This window comes from Myotis nattereri (assembly GCF_964212035.1).
Source record: "Myotis nattereri genome assembly, chromosome: 17".
Taxonomy (NCBI): Eukaryota; Metazoa; Chordata; class Mammalia; order Chiroptera; family Vespertilionidae; genus Myotis; species Myotis nattereri.
This window is the reverse complement of record NC_138092.1, coordinates 43,465,322-43,485,315: the sequence shown is the minus strand read 5'-3', so window position 1 is coordinate 43,485,315 and position 19,994 is coordinate 43,465,322. Positions and strand designations below refer to the sequence as shown.

The window sequence follows — 19,994 nt, the reverse complement described above, 5'->3', positions numbered from 1 at the left end:
CTTAGTAATATTCATTTAAGGTTCCTCCATGTCTCTTCATGGCTTAGTAGCTCTTTTTTCTCTCTCACTCCCTCCACCTCCTTCCCCTAGCTCCGTGGTCGGCAACTGCGGCTCACGAGCCACATGTGGCTCTTTGGCCCCTTGAGTGTGGCTCTTCCTAAGCCTTAGGAGTACCCTAATTAAGTTAATAACAATGTACCTACCTATATAGTTTAAGTTAAAAAAATTTGGCTCTCCAAAGAAATTTCAATCGTTGTACTGTTGATATTTGGCTCTGTTGACTAATGAGTTTGCCGACCACTGCCCTAACTCATTTCATTTTAGTGCTAAATAATATTCCATTGTCTGAATGTACCAGTTTATCCACTCACCTACTGAAGGATATCTTGGTTGCTTCTAGGTTTGGACAATTATGAATAAAGCTGCTATAAAAATCCATGTTTGGGCCGAAACTGGTTTGGCTCAGTGGATGGAGCGTCGGCTTGCGGACTGAGGGGTCCCAGGTTCGATTCCGGTCAAGGGCATGTGCCTGGGTTGTGGGCACATCCCCAGTGGGAGATGTGCAGGAGGCGGCTGATCGATGTTTCTCTCTCATCGATGTTTCTGACTCTCTATCTCTCTCCCTTCCTCTCTGTGGAAAATCAATGAAATATATTTAAAAAAAAAAAAAATCCATGTTTGGGTTTTTATGTAGACATAAGTTTAAGTCCTTTGGGTAAATACCAAGGAGCATGATTGCTGGATCATATGGTAAAAGTATGCTCAGTGTGTTGTAACATTTTGCATTCCCACCAGCAGTAAATGAGAGTTCCCTGTTTCACATTCTTGCCAGCATTTGGTGGTTTCACTGTTCTGGATTTGAACATCATTGTTTTAATCTCATTGTTGTTTTAATTTTTATTTCCTTGGTGACATATGATGTTGAGCATCTTGTCTTGTGCTTTTTTGCCACCTGTATATCTTCTTTGGTGAGGTGTCTGTTAAGGTATTTGGCCCATTTTTCAAATCAGGTTTTTTCTTCTTCTTATTGTTGAGTTTGAAGAGTTCTTTGTATATTTTAGACAATAGTCCTTTACCAAATGTGACTTTTGCAAATATTTTCACCTGGGCTGTGGCTTGTCTTCTCACCCTTTTGAAATTGTCTTTCACAAACAGATTTTGTGCAACAGTATTTGATGTTAAGGAAGTCCAGCGTGTCAATTATTTCTTTCATGGATCATGCCTTTGGTATTGTATCTACTAGTAAAATGTCATTGCCATACCTGAGGTCATCTAGGTTTTCCCTATGTTGTTTTCTAGGAGTTTTATGGTTTTCCATTTACATTTAGATATATGATCTATTTTGAGTTAATTTTTGTGAATGTTGTAAGGTCATTTTTTTGCATGTGGATGGCCAGTTGTTAAGTACCACTTGTTGAAAAGTTTTGCCTTAAATTCAAAGTACTTAGTTGAATTAAGCTTTCTTTTTTCTAGACTTTCTTTGTACTTTATATACCTCTTAAGGTGTTTATTACTTTCTATTTTATATTACTACTAGAGGCCCAATACACAAAATTCATGCATGGGGAGGATCCCTAGGCCTGGCCCGCAATCAGGGCTGATCTGTTGGATGATGCGGGAGGGGGGCAGGGAGGGAGACAGGAACACTCCCCGCCCCCCCCCCCCCCCTCCTTGGCTGGCCTGGGGCCTGCTGGCTGGGGGCAGCTCCTGCATTGAGCATTTGCCCCCTGGTGGTCAGTGCACATCATAGCGACCAGTCGTTCCACCTGTCTTTCCACCATTCAGTCAATTTGCATATTAAGCGTTTATTATATAGGATTTTCAATCCCTTGATCATTAACTGCTTTTTACACAGTAGGTACACAGTTGCTTTGATTGAAGTAACAATGAATTTTATTCCTTCAGTCTGGCTTGTCGTTAGTCTGATGTTGTCACCATCACAGTAGTTGCCTCCCCTAGAGGCCTCCGGCATCTCTTCCTGATTTGGTCAGTACTAACTGCTTCCCCTATGTCTAGCTAACAGGTCTTGCTTTATACTCTATTCAGTACCTGTCAAATTGGCTTTGTAAGTACATCTATTTCACTAGCTTAGAGCACTTTCAAGGCAGAAACTACATTTTTAAAATCTTTATTTAAGTTAGCATTAACTGAACACTTACTATGTGCCAAGCACTAGGTTGAGAGGGTTACTTGATTAATCTCAACCCCAATGCACAGTCCATGAGGTAGATGCTAATGCTATTATTATCCCCATTGTATTGTTGGTGAAACTGAGGGTCACAAAGGATCAGATTCACACACAGAGTGTCAAACCTGAACCATCTCCAGAGCTCTCACCCTTAACCATTGCTTAGCCAGTGTCTTCACAATACTGTTACTCAATAAATGTTCATCAAACTGAACTAGAGATTGTGAGTTTGGGAGCCAGGAGAGAAGAAACGCAATGCCAGACTGGTTGTGCACATATCTGGTGTTGGCAGACAGTGTTTGTCTTTGGACAACAGCCTGTGATACTGGAATGGAATTAACTGAGCAAGCCCTGAGAAAATTTCATTTGGCTCAAGACTTGCCAGCCTGAATAAAAGGGCATTAAATTGAGATTTGTAATGGGAGTGGAATGGGGGAGACGGAGAGAGGCTAAAACTCAGCTACACAGATCATATGACAGCCAAGGGGAGACAGGAAAATAACCTGACACCATGGGCACCATGCACAGTCAATGCAAGAAAGTACAGCCCACATGCTAGTAAGATACACTTGGAGTTTTGTATCACTAGATCATTCATTCATTCAATAAACACGTGCTGAGCACACAATATACTCTGCCTCGCTCTCCTGTCTCAGGCCATGCAGCTAGCTCTCCTTTTTGCTTGCTCAGCCTCAGCACCACAGCTTGTTTTCTGCTCCTCATTCTTGCAGCTTTTCAGAAGTTCTCGCTTCCACCTGCAAGGCTACCTCCGGATATCCTCTTGGCCAGCTCCTCTTTATTCTGGGCTCAGCTCGAAGATCACCTCTTCAGGGGGGCCTTCTGTGGCCACCCTCCCTGAAGCAGTCTCTTTCTCACATCACTCTTCCACTTTTATGTACAGCACTCAGCCACAGTCTCAAACTACTTTGTTCATTTATTTACTTGTTATTTGCCCACTAGAACTTAAGTTCCATGGAGCAAGGATCTTGTCTGGCTTATTTATCACTGTCCTCCACTCTGAGGATACAGTCCTTGGCTTAGAGCAGCGGTTCTCAACCTGTGGGTCGCGACCCCTTTGGGGGTCGAATGACCCTTTCACAGGGGTTGCCTAAGACCATTGGAAAACACATATATAATTATATATTGTTTTTGTGATTAATCACTATGCTTTAATTATGTTCAATTTGTAACAATGAAAATACATCCTGCATATCAGATATTTACATTACGATTCATAACTAGCAAAATTACAGTTATGAAGTAGCAACAAAAATAATTTTATGGTTGGGGGTCACCACAACATGAGGAGCTGTATTAAAGGGTCACAGCATTAGGAAGGTTGAGAACCACTGGCTTAGAGCAAGTCTCAAGAAATTTTAGTTGAATCAATGAATGTACCTATTATAAAAATGTACAGACCATGGGAAATAAATGAGAGAGCTCAGTATGCCAACATCTATAGATATAAAAGCCTAAGCGACGGAACAACCGAATGACTGAACAACAGAACAACCAGTCGCTATGATGTGCACTGACAACCAGGGGGCAGACACTCAACGCAGGAGCTGTGTCCGGTGGTCAGTGCGCTCCCAGAGTTGGGCTCATGGCTGGCAAGCACAGCTTCTCCCACCTCGAGCCTCTCCCACCTCTGCTGCAGCGCTACTGAGCAGCAGCAGTAGGCACAGCAGGGCAGGATGAGTGGGAGTGGCACCCCACCTGGGCTCAGGCCCCTCCCTGGCTGCCTGCTGCTTCGTGCACTGCTACATCCCTTGGGGGATGTCGGACTGCCATCCCGGATTGCGAGAGGGCACAGGCTAGAGACTGAGGCACCCCACTGGTGCACGAATCTGTGCACCGGGACTCTAGTAAGTTAATAAATACCCAGGAGAATTAGTGAGTGATGCATGCCAATAATGGAAGGGCATGCTTTGCTAAAACAAAACAAAACAAAACAAAACAAAACAAAACAGAAAAAGATGGAAAAGGAGAAAAAGCAATATTTACAAATATCTGAGGAAGCAGAGAAAGAGGGCTCAGAGGAAAACAGCCTGGATAAGAAAAGGAAAGGAAGAGATGTGATTTCCTTCTGGAAGGTGTTCTACTGGTTGCCAAGCCCCATTATTCTCTATCCTATCACTTAGCCACAATCTGAAATTAAGTAATTTGCTTGCTCGCTGCATATCATATGTCTTCTCCACCTTAATTTAAGCTCCTTGAGAGCAAGGACCATGAGTGATAGGTATATCCTCATCACCTGGCACAGAAGGCCCTCAAGAATACATTGGGTTATGCACAGAATGCTTAATGAATACTGTGTACCAAGTGCTGCCCTAGAGGAGCATGGTGTGTAGAGGGGAGAGGATTCACATGCAAACAGTGTAACAACCCATTCAACGAGGAGTGAAGGCCTACTGGGTGCCAGACACTATGCTTGGTGCTAGACCAGTGATGGCGAACCTATGACACAGGTGTCAGAGGTGACACGCGAACTCATTTTTTTGGTTGATTTTTCTTTGTTAAATGGCATTTAAATATATAAAACCAATATCAAAAATATAAATCTTTGTTTTACTATGGTTGCAAATATCAAAAAATTTCTATATGTGACACGGCACCAGAGTTAAGTTAGGGTTTTTCAGAATGCTGACACGCCGAGCTCAAAAGGTTCGCCATCACTGCGCTAGACGGAGAGATGTCCCTGCCTAGAATGAGCTCATGGTCTCCTGGGGGTGAGGGACAAGAAAGCTTGGACAAGAGCTGTATGAAACGAGAAATGCCCTGTCTGAGAGAATCACATGGTGTTATGTGAACCCAGACAAGGGACATGTAACCCAGACTTGGGGATCAGGAAAGGTTTATGGGAGGCAGCAAGATGGAGCACACTGGGAGGGGTCCTCTTGACAAAAGAAATGGTGAGGTGGCACCTGTAAGGGCAGGGAAGGTTGCAGGATGAGGGAAAAAATTCAGGGAGGTCAATTCCAGAGAGGACCAGCTTGGCTGGAGAGCACTAATTCAGTTAGGGGGTGGGTAGTGGATTAGGTTCCCCTAGGGTGAGTGTGTGGAATAGAAAACTGTCGAAGAAAGAACCCTAGAAGACAAATGGTGGAAGAGGCACTGGCAAGATGACCAATAGGAGGGAAACTAGAGAAAAGCCTGTTGTCTGCTGTGTAATATGGCACAGTAATACTGTGCTGTGCAATATCGGATGGTACTTTGTCAACACTCTCTGCTTCCTACTCTCAAGGAACACCTTGAAAGTATAAAAATGCTAGTAAATATTAGTCTTAGGATTCTGGGATTTAGTATTTTCTCCAGGCAGAATGAGTGCTCCCGAATGGAGCCCCAGAGTAAATCTCTATATCCTCTGGTTTTTATTCTGATCTTTGTTATTGGTGGTGTCTCTTCTCTGGAGACTTGGGGAATACTGACTCATTTCTTTCGAAGCTCGTAGCCACTTGATAATTGATCCTGAGCAAGTTATTTAACCTCTATAAGCCCAATATCTTCATTTGCAAAACAGGAATCACTGTATCTTTCATAAGGAAAGGATATAAAGTGCAAAAAAAAGTGCTTGACACAGTGTCAAGAATGTCGTCAGTGGTGAAAAAATGGTACCTACCAATTTTAATCAGCTACCCTGGGGCTGGTGCTTTTTGAGGCGAACATATAAGGAACGCTCTGCCCATCTCCTGAAACCGAGAAGTCAAACTCTGTCCCTGTCAGTTTGTGAGTCAGATAAAAATCTCAGCTCAGCTACGACTCCCAACCTGCAGTGGGCTTCCAGAGACTACAAATCCCAGGATGCTGCGCTCTGGGCCTGGCGGCCCCGCCCCTTCGCGTTGGCCCGCGCCTGGGCGCCGCTCTAGGCGCCGCCTCCTCTCGATGCCCCCACCGTGGGCGCGCGATGGAGGCCGGGTGCTGGGTGCTGGGCGGCGAGTTCGAGGACTCGGTGTTCGAAGAGCGGCGGGAGCGGCGCCCGGGACCGCCCGCGTCCTACCGCGCCAAGCTCTGCGAGCCGCAGGTAAGAGGGCGGGGCCCCTCCCCCCCCCCCGTCCCGGCCCCCGGTCCTCGCCTGGGTCCCCGGGCCCCGGCCTCCGCGGGCCCCGGCACCAGTGCCCACCGCCTCCCCGGCTGCCCCTGCGCCCACCTGGCCTCCCGTCGTCTCTAACCACCGCGAGGATCGGATGCCTCCCGAGCCCCTCCGGGTGGCCCGGCCCACGCGGGCCCGGAGGGCGCACGGGGACCCCCGCGCTGTCGCGATGAACCGGCAGCAGGCGTTTGGCGGGCGTCGCTGTGCCGTCCTGTCTTCCCGGCTCTGAGCTGCAGAAGCCCGCGGGCCAAGCCGGCCGGCACTGACTGCAGCCGGGCGGGCAGGCAGCGCCCCGACATCCAGCCGCCGCCACTCTCACACCTTAGGGTGTCCGCCCCCCCAGATGGCGACGGCCCTCACCCCCCGCCAGCGCCCTCGGTCAGTGACTCCCTCCCTGCCCGCGGCGACCCCGCTCTGACGCTCAGAATCCCTCCCTTGTGTCCATTGCTCAAGTCACATCGTAAGTGCTGCCTCCTCCAAGAAGTGTTTTCTCATATTTTTTTTATTACTTTAGAGGGGGAGGGAGAGGGAGAGAAACATCAATGATGGGAGAGAATCATTGGTGGTGCCTCCGGCACGCCCCGCCCGCCCCGCGGTGGGATCAGCCCACAGGCGGGCAGGTGCCCTGGCGAGGACGGGAACCTGACCTGTTCATAGGTCAGCGCCCAACCCCGGAGCCGCTGACTTCCCTTTCCAACCCCAGATGTTTATCTGGGACTCCCGCCACCACCACCCGCCCCTTTTAGCTTCTGTTAAAACCCAGAACACCGGCCAGCGCCCCATAAAGCTCTTTGCGACCCTGATCGGCTGGCGGTGGGCGCTTCACTGGGTGCCTTTCAGAGTTGAGAGGATCCTATTATTGGTATGTTTATTCATTATGATCATTTTCATAAAAACTGGGGCGGGGGGTCATTAAAATCGTCACTCTTCTATGCCAGGGTGTCTTCCTCTGAGTCCATCCTAAAGAAGTATGTCTTTTCTGAGACTTAATCATTTATTTATGGAAAATTGCTTCTGAGTATGCGTTGGAAAGCACAGCTTTTCTCTGTAATACGCTCTTTTCACAATTTCTAGTGGTTTTATGGGGAAACGGAGAGCAGTGATGATGTGGAAGCTCTAACCATCAAGAAATTCCGAGGGGACCTGGCCTACAGACGGCAGGAGTATCAGGTAGAATTCCACATGTATAAGGTCACGCTACTTGAAATGGGCTCTTGTTCCATAAGTTAGGGCTAAATTAGGAGTGTTGTTTGTGAAGATGAGTTTAATCTTCTGCGATATGTGTTTGTAATCTTAGAACCCCAAGTCTCTGTCCTTTTCTTTTTTTTAATAATTCTTTATTGTTGAAAGTATTACTTATGTACCTTTTTCCCTTCCATTGACCCCCCCCCCCCAACCTGTCCCCCCTACTCCCCACCCCAGGCCTTCAGCACCCTATTGTCTGTGTCCATGGTCTGTTTTTGTTTTGTTTTTCAATATATTTTTATTGATTTCAGAGAGGAAGAGAGAGGGAGAGATAGAAACATCCATGATGGGAGAGAATCATTGATCAGCTGCCTCCTGCATGCCCCTTATTGGGGATCAAGCCCTCAACCAGGCATGTGCCCTTGACTGGAATCCAACCCGAGACCCTTCACTCCGCAGGCCAACGCTCTATCCACTGAGCCAAACAAGCTAGGGCTGGTCTGTCCTTTTCTATGAGGTTCTATATAATTTGTTTTGTTTCTTGTAACTCCAGTAGAGGAATCTTTTGGGAAGCCTTGTAATTCGGATTCCCCAGGCTCTGTATCTCCTCATTATGCGGGAGCCTCTATCACAGACACCTGCTAGTGCCCCAGAAGCAAAGTACCCCAAAGTGTGTAAGAAAAGGGAGAAGCTAACAGCTAGGCACCAGCTTTACATGTAGATCTCATTTCATCTTCGTAAGAGTCCTGTTGTTAGTTTGCCGATGAAAAGGTTATATAACAAGTTAGTGGCAGAACCAACGTTCAAACCCTGGTCCTGGTCCTGGTCTATTTGGCTCCAGAATGTTCTTGCTCCTATGCTACGATGTTTCCCATGGTAGTAGTGATTTTATCCTCCAGCCATTTATGTTCTGCCTTTTAGAAGAATACTACTGACTGACATCCTCAAGTCTTCCTTAGTTCATGGTTGGGGTCAGTTATGACATTACCTTCTGCCTAGGGAAAACATCATCCCTGTAACTGAGTCCTTCCTTCTTCTGTGTTTCCCGCCTTTCTTTTCATCCCTTCTCTTCATTTCCTCAACTGAACAAATAATTGCCAGAAAGCACTGCAGGAATATTCCAGTATCTCTGAGAAATTACCACCTACAAATGTCGCCATGAAAAGGGATGTCCAGGAAGGCCGGGCTCGGTGTCTGGCTCACCTGGGAAGGCGTGCAGAAGCACTGGCGATTGCGACGGACTTGGTGAGTGGTCTCATTGCTTTTCTCACTTGTTTCCTGAAGGTGGTTGAATATTTTCTGAAAAACAAAACAAAACAAAAACCAGCTTCTTGCTCACAGCAAGGTCTGTGAATTAGGAGGAGCAGAGGAAAATCGCCAGTGGTGTAAGAACTGTATGATGGTGAACATTTTGGACATAATCATTTTCTTGTCATGTTTTTTCTTGATTATGATAAAAATTCTTCATTGCCTGAAAATCTCATTTGATGGAAGGATTATCAGTGATCTGTTTCCTTCTTTAGGTTTTATTTTTCAAAATTTCTACAATGAACATGTATTACTTTTGTAAAGGGGCGGGGGGAAGTTACCAAAAAAATAACTAAAGATCATACTACGCCAAGCTTTAATAATCCGTTTTTGTTTGTTTTTTAGCTTTGCGCAGTGGCAGTATCGTAGCCAATGAGGTTTATCCGAGGCGTGATTATTGCTAATTGGAAAAAAAAAATCATTTTTTTCTTAAATGGAATTTGCAGAATTTTTTTAAGGGATAAAGAAAAGCAACTCTTTGCAATTCTATATTCTGCTGTTTTTGTCTTCAGGTTAAGGCATCTGGCTTACTTCTGGTTATTTATGTAAATTTTATAGGGGGTTGGTCTCAAGTAAACAGTCCTAGTTTATACACTGAGTGGCCAGATTATTATGACCACCTGACGTTTGTAGGCAAATTAGCTATAATTTCGCGCTGAAGTTGCTAGAGGGCCAGACCATTATAAATAGGGAAGCAGGTTGTTTACCACGACAGTAGAAGTGATTTTTTTTCTGAAGATATGGGTAAACAACACAATTTAACAGCCTTTGAACATGGGATATATATATATATACTGAGTGGCCAGATTATTATGACCACCCCTACAGTACTTCGTTGGGCCACCTTTTGCCTTCAATACTGTGGCGATTCTTCTTGGCATTAACTCCAGAGATGTTGAAAGGTGATGTGAGGAATCTGACACCATGCCTGATGAATAGCACTGTCCAGTTCTGTGAGATTTGATGGTTGTGGAACCAGCTGCCTGATGGCTCTTTTAACTTTGCCCCACACATGCTTAATTGGATTGAGATCTGGTGATTGTGGGGGCCACCTAAGCAAGGTAAAGTCTCCCTCATGTTCTTGAAACCACTCCTGCACAATACGAGCACCGTGGCATGGCGCAGTGTCTTGTTGGAAGAAGCCATCTCCATTGGGATACGCCATCAGCATGATAGGATGAACTTGATCAGCAATGATACTTAGGTATGTTGTGCTATTCAGACGTTGTTCCACACGAATTAAAGGGCCCGAATCATGCCAGGAAAACATGCCCCAAACCATAACACTGCCCCCACCAGCTTGAAGGGTTGTACTCATGCATGTGGGGTGCATGCTTTCATGCTGTTTCCGCCAAATTCTCACTCTGCCATCTGCATGATGCAACTGGAAACGTGATTCATCGGACCACATGACTTTTTTCCAATGCTCGACTGTCCAATCCTTGTGTTCCTGTGCGAATTGGAGACGTTTTATCTTGGTAACTGCAGACAGCAAAGGTGTTTGAACAGGCCTTCGGCTTCCATATCCCACACGATGCAGTGTACGGCTAATTTGCCTACAAACATCAGTTGGTCAAAATAATCTGACCACTCAGTGTAGACGGCCAGTGTTCTTCCTCAAAGGGAACCAATGAGGCGCATGTCACTGATCTTGACCCCCGTGGACCTAGTCAACCAAGGTCAGCCTCGAGTGTGCGTGCATCTGAACTGTCCTCTTTCTGGTTAACTAAGGGGAATCCCTAAATCTGCTTGCTGAGGGGGTCACCGCATAGGATCTCCACCTCTTGCAGTGAGAGGAAACCTTGGGGCGATTGTCTTCAGAACATGGAAAATAGCTGCATTTTCTTCTTTCTTTTTCTCCCCTCTAGTGATTGTGGGCTAATTGGCTGCATATTGTTGCAAGAACCTATTTCTTAGCAATTTAAACATCTCATAGTGGTGTGTGATGAACTGTGTAAAGAATTGCTTTCTGACAGCAAAGGACTCTCTTTTTCATTTATGTTCTCCCCCGATATGTCAGTCCCACATGTGCCTCGTGCCAGGGTTTGTGCTGAGGCCACAGACAGGACGTCTATCCCCTGCACATACATTGCTCATCGGGAGTCCAGTGGGAGAACCCCAAGCCAGCTAACGTATCAGCTCTTCTGTGACTTCCTTCTTTATTCCTAGTATGACTGCCTGGCTCTGCTGCTTCCTAGCTGTGAGGTCATGCAGGTTATCTAACTTCTTTGTTGTGACTCGTTGGTCTCATCTATAAAATGGGGATGAAAATAGAATCTGTTCTAAGGGATTGTCATGAGGATTAAGGGAGTAAAACACCGAAATGAGCTCCGCCTGCCACATGGTAAGCTCTCAGTAAATATTAACGTCATCATCGCATCCCAGAGGAGGTGCAATGTTCTGGAAAATTCACACCAAGTCATCTGCATGGAATTTAACATCCACAGAGCTATTTACTGGTGATGCTCTCAGAACCCTCCCATCAGATCGTAGTGTGTATGTAACAACCTCTACCCCCACACACTTGCTTTCTCCATATGAAAATGTGTCTGCACAGAGTAAAGCCCACGGAGTGGCTGTAGAACGGTAGTATTTGGTTTAGGTGGTCCAGACACGGTACTTTCCTTATTGTACGTGAAGGACATGAGGAGGTATGACTCAGCAGTTATTAAGCCTCTGTTGTGTCCAAAGTGCTGTGCTCTGTGCTCAGGGTTCAGCCTTGAATGGAAACCCTCTAGGACAGTGGTTCTCAATCTTCCTAATGCTGTGACCCTTTAATACAGTTCCTCATGTTGTGGTGACCCCCAACCATAGAAGTATTTTCGTTGCTACTTCATAACTGTAATTTTGCTACTGTTATGAATAGTAATGTAAATATCTGATATGCAGGATGTCTTTTCATTGTTACAAATTGAACATAATTAAAGCATAGTGATTAATCACAAAAACAATATGTAATTATATATGTGTTTTCCGATGGTCTTAGGTGACCCCTGTGAAAGGGTCGTTCGACCCCCAAAGGGGTCGCGACCCACAGGTTGAGAACCGCTGGTCTAGGACTTCCTGGACTCTGCTTGCTTCGGCAGCACATATACTAAAACTAGGACTTCCTAGACTGTGGGGAAGGACAGAATACTCGACAGAGTAACAGGAACAGCAGACAGGTTCTGTCGCTTGGGAGACACAGTGTGACCAGGTCGGTTGGGCTTTCTTTCCATCTTTTCTCTCCGTACGTGACTGTTGAGAGGCCGCCCAAGCTTCCGCTCACTGGAGCGCCAGGTCTTCGGGCAGCGGCCTGGGTAGTTTTACTCAGTGCAGTTTCTGTGGCCGCTCGATTTGCATACTAGACGGCCAGGTTTTCCTGTGACTTAAAATCAACTGAAAGGCCATTTAGTCTGCTGTCTGCTCTCCGTACTTGAACTTAGAAAAGAAGGTTTGTTTTCTGTAACCCACAGGGCTTTTGCCATATGGCAAGTTAGGCAAGCGGTGGTGGCTCAGCTAAGGAGACCCCAAAGGATTTTCTGATCAGAAGGAAACCGAGCAACCCCCTGGAGCCATAAACACTGCCCTTGGTCAGAGCAGGGAAGGCATTTGGACTCAATTACGATGCAGCATGAGCTGCAGGGCTGTCCTGCTTAAGATCTAAGCCAAGGGACATCGGACATAGAGTTCATACGAATCCTCAAGGAGATGACCATTTGGGTTTTTAGAAGCCTGGAATCTTACTAGTAAAATGGAACCGTTAGCCTAGGTCAGTGGTCGGCAAACTCATTAGTCAACAGAGCCAAGTATCAACAGTACAATGACTGAAATTTCTTTTGAGAGCCAAATTTTTTAAACTTAAACTATATAGGTAGGTACATTGTTATTAACTTAATTAGGGTACTCCTAAGGCTTAGGAAGAGCCACACTCAAGGGGCCAAAGAGCCGCATGTGGCTCACGAGCTGCAGTTTGCCGACCACGGGCCTAGGGTATCAAAACGTTGGCTTGGATCTCTTAGCTGTGTGGCTGAAGGCAATAAAGATGATAATAAACTTGAAAATAAACTGGCAGTGATGTCTTTGGTGCAGAACTTTGTGTTATTGTTATGACATTAGGATCTTGGGAGTGATCGGTGCTCACTTTACTGGGTAGCATATATTTCTCTGGGTTTAGGGTTTCAAACAGATCTATTGAAAAATATTTCGTTCACTCTACTTGTGTAACTGCTGAAAGGTACTTCCGATGTATAACATGTACAGCCTGGGTTGGTAGGAAGCTCCATTTGTACATAGAAAACGTTCTGCAGTGTGATGTTTTTGATCTTTTTTTCTCCTTAGGAAATGAAAGCAACGAACACAGACCATTTAACCACCGTGCTCTGCCTCCAGCTTGCCATTTGTTCAAGCTCGCAGGACGCCACCTTCTGCCTTCAGAAACTGGTCTCCCTGCATCCTTTCAGTCCTTGGACCTGGGGCAGGCTGGCAGAGGTCTACCTGGCCGCGCGGCCAGCGCTGTCCTCATCGGCCGCGTCATCTCACAGACAGAGCCATTCCACCTCCAGGGACAAAGCTGTCACCTCCGCCTGTCCACACTCAGGAAAAGACTGTCGTTTGTGTTTCCCTGAGACGTTGCCCGAGAGCTCCGTGTGTTCTGTGGAAACGAGCAGCAGTAAGAGCTGGAAGAAGGAGGAAGCTCTGAAGAACTTTCGGGACTCTCTGTCGCTGGAGGCTCGGATGAAAGCGTGCGCCTCCTTTATACGGACCAGGTAAACGGACAGTGGATTAAACCATGTGCAGGATGCTAAGCTCAGAGTAAAGGTGTCCTTTTTCTAATTTTAAGTTTCAACAAATTCCAGGCTAGCCTTGGAATATGTTTTGAGATGTTTCCTGTGGTCTAGGCGTTCGTGCTTCCAGAGGCCAGGTAGGTCATGCAGACAGGTCAGAGTGAAACGGGGGTGCATCAGGCCAGATTCTGTCATGAACTCCCCAGGGACTCTCCCTCGCACTTACACCAACTCCACGTTGCTTTCCATCGCCTGCGAGGGCTGATGTGAGCTGCCTTTCCTCCTCGTTTACTACAGTCTCTCTCTTCCTGGCTGTGTTCTGCCTACAGGGATCTTCGCGATTTGCACAAACATCAAGTTAGTTCGTGTGTTAGAGCCCCTTCCCTCAGCAACCCTCTTTCCCCAGGTGGTCGTGTGGCTGGCTCCTCGTCCTGTCCCTGTCCGTCTTGGCTTGGGGTGTCTCAGAGGAGCCGCCTCTGCTGTCCCATCGAAGTAGTCACTGCATCCACCCTGCCCTGGATTCCTTTTCATGGCACTCATCACTGCCTGAGATTGTCTTGTTGTTTGTAATCTCTCTCCTTCCATCCCATGAAGCAGGAGCCTGTTTTGCTCACCGGTGTCTCCCAGGGCCTGCAGTAGTGAGTGGTGTCTGCACAGTCAGTATTTCATAAACACACATGAGGGGGCCAGGAGGGGGGGCCAGGAGACCAGGCTTTGAGCATGATGGGGGAGTTCGTGGGGAGGCAGTTGCAAAGTGGTCATCAGGGACTCCTCAAAGACTTGGGCCTGCTTGGGGGAATGGAAGTGAGCTGGAGAGTCTAGTCCTTGAGGTCAGCTGCTGTGGGTTCAGGAACCTGGAGGGTCACAGAGCACTGACCGCGGAAGAACACATCCCAGGATTCTGGGGGCGGAGCCTTTGACAGGAGGCCTGCCTTGTCACTCCATGGCACGTGTGCTTCTGATCACGTGACTTCTGCAGGACGCCCTCCGAGAGCTTGCTCTCTGAGTTTCCTTGAGAAGCTTGGCCAGTGCATTTTCCAGAAGACAACTCTCCAGTGGAGCGGGGCCTTTGTTCAGGATAAGAAGCGTCAGGGGTTCGGATGAGGTGAGCGCCTGCGGTGAGCCCAGCGGGCCTCTCATCCAGCCGAACCCTGTGCTATATCTGGACATCTCATTGCTTTCCTATCTGGGAACCTGCATGTCCGGACGTTGGTGTTTTTCAGGCTCTTGCTTCAGCTCACCCAGTCACAGCAGACGTCGTTTGCTTTGGAGAGGAACCTCAGGACCCAGCAGGAAATTGAAGATAAAATGAAAGGCTTTGGCTTCAAAGAAGACACTCTGCAGCTGATGACCGAGGTGAGTGACCCCTGGGGTTTATGTGAGCGAGGCACCATGGATATTTTTCCTGGCGCCCACACTCTTTTATCAAAAACGAGGTCAGAGCTCATCTGCCAAAGGACTTCCGTGTCCTTCCTTTACGTGCCTTGGGTCACTTCATCCCGAAAGCGCCTCTTCCTTGTCTTCCCACTGCAGCCGCTGGAGGCTGGGGCTCTGCCCATTCCAGGTCGCTGCTTGGGCCTGCCCGCCTGCCTGTGCACCTGCATGCCCAGCCGCTGGCTGCGGAGTGCTGAGTGGGGGAAGGAATGAGTGTTGACATTTGTGCGGGGCTCTTGTGTGTTTTCTCCTTCATTCAGCCGCATAACAGCCTGCGGGGCAGGTGGGCCGAGCGAGGCGCAAACGCTGTGACTTGCCAAGGTCAGGATGTAAGGGGCGGAGCCGCCTGGAACCCGTCCAGTTGCAAGTCATTGTCTGTGTGCCCCACCGTTACTGCTTTGATGTTATGGAGACAGTCAGATGACAATCTTTTTAAACATTTGTTAGCTTTTAAAAATATGCTGGCCCTAGACGCTTTGGCTCAGTGGATGGAGTGTCGGCCTGTGGACTGAAGGGTCCCGAGTTCAATTCCGGTCAAGGGCACTTACCTTGGTTGCGGGCTCACAACCAATCCATGTGTCTCTCTCACATCAATGTTTCTCTCTGTCTCTCCCCCTCCCTTTTCTTCTCTCTAAAAATCAATGGGAAAATATCCTCAGGTGAGGATTAACAAACAAACAAAATTATATGCTGTTGAAATATCTTCAGATGACATTTGGAGATTATCCATGTACTTACGTGACTCCTCTTTGTATTTAATTGGAACTTGACAGCTCAGGGACTTTTCCCATGAGAATAACCCTGTTCGTATAAGTCCTAATGTCATGCTTTCAAGAAATGCTTACTGCCCTGACTGGTTTGGCTCAGTGGATAGAGTGTCGGCCTGTGGACTGAAAGGTCCCAGGTTTGATTCCGGTCCAGGGCATATACCTTGGTTGTGGGCACATCCCCAGTAGGAGGTGTGCAGGAGGCAGCTGATCAATGTTTCTTTCTCATCGATGTTTCTAACTATCTCTCTTTCTCTTCCTTTCTGTAAAAAGTGAATAAAATATATTAAATAAATAAATAAAAAAAGAAATGCTTACTGCATGACCTGGCTGGTTTTGTTCAGTGGGTAGAGCATTGGCCTGTGGACGGAAAGGTCCTGGGATCGATTCTCGTCAAGGGCACATGCCCGGGTTGTGGGCTTGGTCCCCAGTGGGGGCATGCAGGAGGCAGCCAATCAGTGATTCTCTCTCATCATTAATGTTTCTATCTCCTCTCCCTCTCCCTTCCTCTCTGAAATCAATAAAAGTATATATATATATATATATATATATATATATAATTTTTTTTTTAAAATATATTTTATTGATTTTTTTTTTTTTTTACAGAGAGGAAGGGAGAGGGATAAAGAGTTAGAAACATCCATGAGAGAGAACATGGATCAGCTGCCTCCTGCACACCCCCTACTGGGGATGTGCCTGCAACCAAAGTACATGCCCTTGACTGGAATCGAACCTGGGACCCTTCAGTCCGCAGGCCGACGCTCTAGCCACTGAGCCATACCGGCCAGGGCTAAAAGTATATTTTTAAAAAAATGCTTACTGCTAATCTATGATTGCCTGGCTCCTTTCTCCTTTCCCCAAACTAAGCTCCCCCTTGACTCCTTTTCCCTATTCTGGGATCACACTCTCCTGTCTTCTCTCTGAGCCTTTTTCAGCCTTCCCCCTCCTCTGGGCTCTTTCCCTTGAGCCCACAGACATGCCCGGGCACCCTGTCTCTCCTGAGCCGACCGTAGCCGTTCCTTTGTCTGATTTCCATCGATATGCAGCTGTGGACCAGTCACTTTCGGTTTCCCCTTCCCTTTGCTCTGAGAGGCTACACTGGTCCGCTTTTCTCCTGGATTTCTCGCTGTCCCTCTGCCTCTTGAGATACCACTAGCTTCCTCCGCGGCCTAAGTAATGCATTCTCCCAGGTGTCACTTAGGTTCTCGTTCCCTCTGCCTTACTCCCGCAGCAGCCATAACCTCATAACCGCACCGTAGCTCAGTGGTCGCCTCGGGGCTGCTGACCGTCCTGTCTGTTGGGTCTCTGCTCCCTGCTCTGGAATGCCTGTCTCACACCTCAGAGTAATTACCTACTGAGCAGTTAATCTGAGATGATTATTGATTATTCTGCTGCCACTTCAGCTACAGAATGTCTAAAATGGAACTGCTCACCAAAACACTTCCCACCTTCCACCAGCGCCTAGCATACGGAGTGCCTTTCACAGCCAAGCCGTCAGCAAGTATTTGTGGAGAAGCATCACAGGGGAGTTGGAGAGAACCATCTCTTCCTTAGACTTAATTTTTTCCGTTGATCCCGTCTGTCATTCTTTGTTTATCCAGACCTGGAACCTCACAGCCGCATCCTCTGTTCTCACCTCTAGCCAGGCCCCAAGCCCAGCCCCCTTCAGGGTCCGCCTTTCATTTCTCTTCACCACTCGCGCCGCAGTCCTAACCAACGCGCAGTTGACTCTCACAGCGACCTCCGGCTCATCCTGCCTTGCTTCCTTACCTTCTCCCCTCAGATCTGTCTTGAACGTTGCTGCTGAGTTCATCTTAAAACAGTGCTTGGAGGACTGGGTGAAAAGGGGGGAGGGATTGAGAAGTACAGAATGGTAGTTACAGAATAGTCACTGGTTTGTGAAGTACAGCACAGGAAATGGAGTCAGTAATATGCAAGAACCATGTATGGTGCTGGTCGGTACTAGACTTATGGGGGATCACTTCATAAATTATGTACTTGTCTAACCACTATGCTGTACACCTGAAACTAGTGTAAAATAATACTGAATGTCAAGTATAATTGAAAAATAAGATTGAAAACAAACAAACATTGCTTTGACCATGTTACCTGCTTGCTTAAAACGAAAATGTATCAGGTCTAGTTTACAGCCTTGATTATGATGTCCAAGGCCTTACAGAGAGTAACCCCACACTTCTGACCTAGTGATTCCTTACACAAGTCTTTGCTTCCACTAGACCAGTGGCTCTCAACCTTCCTAATGCCGCGACCTTTTATTTTTTATTTTTTTCCATGAGAAAGCATTTATTTATTTATTTATTTATTTATTTTTTATTGCTTCAAGTATTACAAAGGGATGCCGTGACCTTTTAATACAGTTCCTCATGTGGTGGTGACCCCCAATTTCATTGTTACAAATTGAACATAATTAAAGCATGGTGATTAATCACAAAAACAATATGTAATTATATGTGTATTTTCTGATGGTCTTAGTCGACCCCTGTGAAAGGGTCGTTCGGCCCCCAAAAGGGTCGCAACCCCCAGGTTGAGAACCGCTGCACTAGACTGATCTACCTGTATCTAATGAATCTGCCATGGGTTTCCCATCTCCACCTCCTTGCTGTTCCTGTCCTCAAAGACCCGGCCAGAACCCACGTCCTCTAGGAACCTTTCCCAGCGCGTCCTGTTCTGTGGCAGCTTCTCCCTCATCTGAGCTCAGATAGAATGATGGTTTGAATAGATGGCCCTTTATTCCCCCCCCCCTTCCCTCCTAAGCAAGAACATGTCTTAATCTTCCTGTTGTTTTATCAAAGAGAAACTAATGCAGAATCTGAACCTGATTCTGACCAGTAGGGAGCAGTATTGTGCCTTCAGAGGGCCAGCCAGCTTCTTAAATCTCAGAGGTTGCTGTGGTACCATTTCTGGAAGGATTGAGTCTCTCTGGGTCAGGAAAGGGTGGGCCAAGCTACTTGCTTTGACTTCTTTGGAGAACTTCTAAGAGAAAGAACCTGGGTGGTCCCCGCAGCAGTTATATCTCGCCCAAGCCCTGCTCTTCAGTCATTGTACAAGGAGGGAGGGTCCCTCGCAGAGAAGATGCTCTCAGCTATGAGGAGGTGACTCGGCTTCCTGTGTCTTGACCAGTTCCGCTGCCACATTAGCACTTCTGCGGCTGGTTCACTCGGGAAGGATGAGACCAGAAACGGGGTGATATTTTACCCATGGGGTCCTCAATCGCTGCTTCTGTTCAGACATCTTTTCGAAATGATGGAACGGTTGGAGTCGTCCCCGTGCTGCTGAAGGAGTCCTGCTTGCATGAAATCCTTTATGCCACAGCCTGGCGTGGTCCTGCGTGCCACGGCTCGTGCCCCTTTTATTGGTTTCTTTCCCTCCTGCAGGTTATGGGAGAAGATATTGTTCCAGAAAAAATAAAAGACGAGGTTCACAGCGAGGTGAAGTGTGTGGGCCCTGCAGCCCTGGCCGCCTTGGTGATTGCATCTTCGGAAGAATTTGAAGACAAGTGGTTCCGAAAGATCAAAGACCACTTCTCCTTTGAAAACCAGTTCCATACAAAGATGCAAATCTCTGCTTAAAAACAAAACATCTGGCCCTAGCTGGTTTGGCTCAGTGGATCGAGTGTCAGCCTGCAGACTGAAGGGTCCTGGGTTCGATTCCAGTCAGGGGCATGTGCCTGGGTTGCAGGCTTGATTCCCAGTGTGGGGCGTGCAGGAGGCAGCTGATCAGTGATTCTCTTTCATCATTGATGTTTCTATCTCTCTTCCTCCCCCTCTCTGAAATCAATAAAAATATTTTTTAAAAAGACATCTGGCCCCGTGTTAACTGTCCTTTACTTCAGAGAGAATCCACTGCTAACCATGAAGTAGAGTGAATCAAACATGATTATTTGTTTTATAAAAATGGCTTATCTCCCAGGTTCTTTCTATTGTGTTCCATTTCTTGGATTTTTACCATTCACCTATCTTAGCCTCCTACCCCTTTAGAAGTTAACTGTTGGGAGAGTGTGTAAAAGAGGCTTTTAGATTTTATAGTCTTTTAATCTTTTTAAACATTTTTATTAATTTAGAGAGGAAGGGAGAGGGAGAGAGAGATAGAAACATTAATGATGAGAGAGAATCATTGATCAACTGCCTCCTGCACGTCCCACACTGGGGATCGAGCCTGCAACCTGGCCATGTGCCCTGACCGGGAATCGAACCTTCTGGTTCATAGATCAATGCTCAACCACTAAGCCACGCAGG

General features: G+C 47.0%; 1 protein-coding gene across 1 annotated transcript; it reads left to right on the top strand.

Annotated features, from left to right (window-relative positions):
* The first annotated feature begins 6,065 nt into the window (after positions 1 to 6,065).
* LOC308533371 (uncharacterized protein C8orf76) lies at positions 6,066 to 19,555 on the top strand. Its single transcript, XM_081111336.1, has 6 exons — positions 6,066 to 6,209; positions 7,353 to 7,448; positions 8,565 to 8,708; positions 13,092 to 13,519; positions 14,761 to 14,893; positions 19,134 to 19,555. Exons 1-6 carry the CDS (start codon positions 6,093 to 6,095, stop codon positions 19,326 to 19,328), a joined length of 1,113 nt encoding a protein of 370 aa, XP_080967462.1. The 5' UTR covers positions 6,066 to 6,092; the 3' UTR covers positions 19,329 to 19,555.
* The last annotated feature ends 439 nt before the right edge of the window (positions 19,556 to 19,994 follow it).

What these genes read in the sequence shown, in the direction of transcription:
- LOC308533371 (XM_081111336.1), top strand. Translation starts at nt 6,093, where the DNA reads ATGGAGGCCGGGTGCTGGGTGCTGGGCGGCGAGTTCGAGGACTCGGTG. An exon ending in ACAGACGGCAGGAGTATCAG is followed by an intron (nt 7,449 to 8,564) that starts GTAGAATTCCAC and finishes AATAATTGCCAG; the next exon opens with AAAGCACTGCAGGAATATTC. An exon ending in TGGCGATTGCGACGGACTTG is followed by an intron (nt 8,709 to 13,091) that starts GTGAGTGGTCTC and finishes TTTTCTCCTTAG; the next exon opens with GAAATGAAAGCAACGAACAC.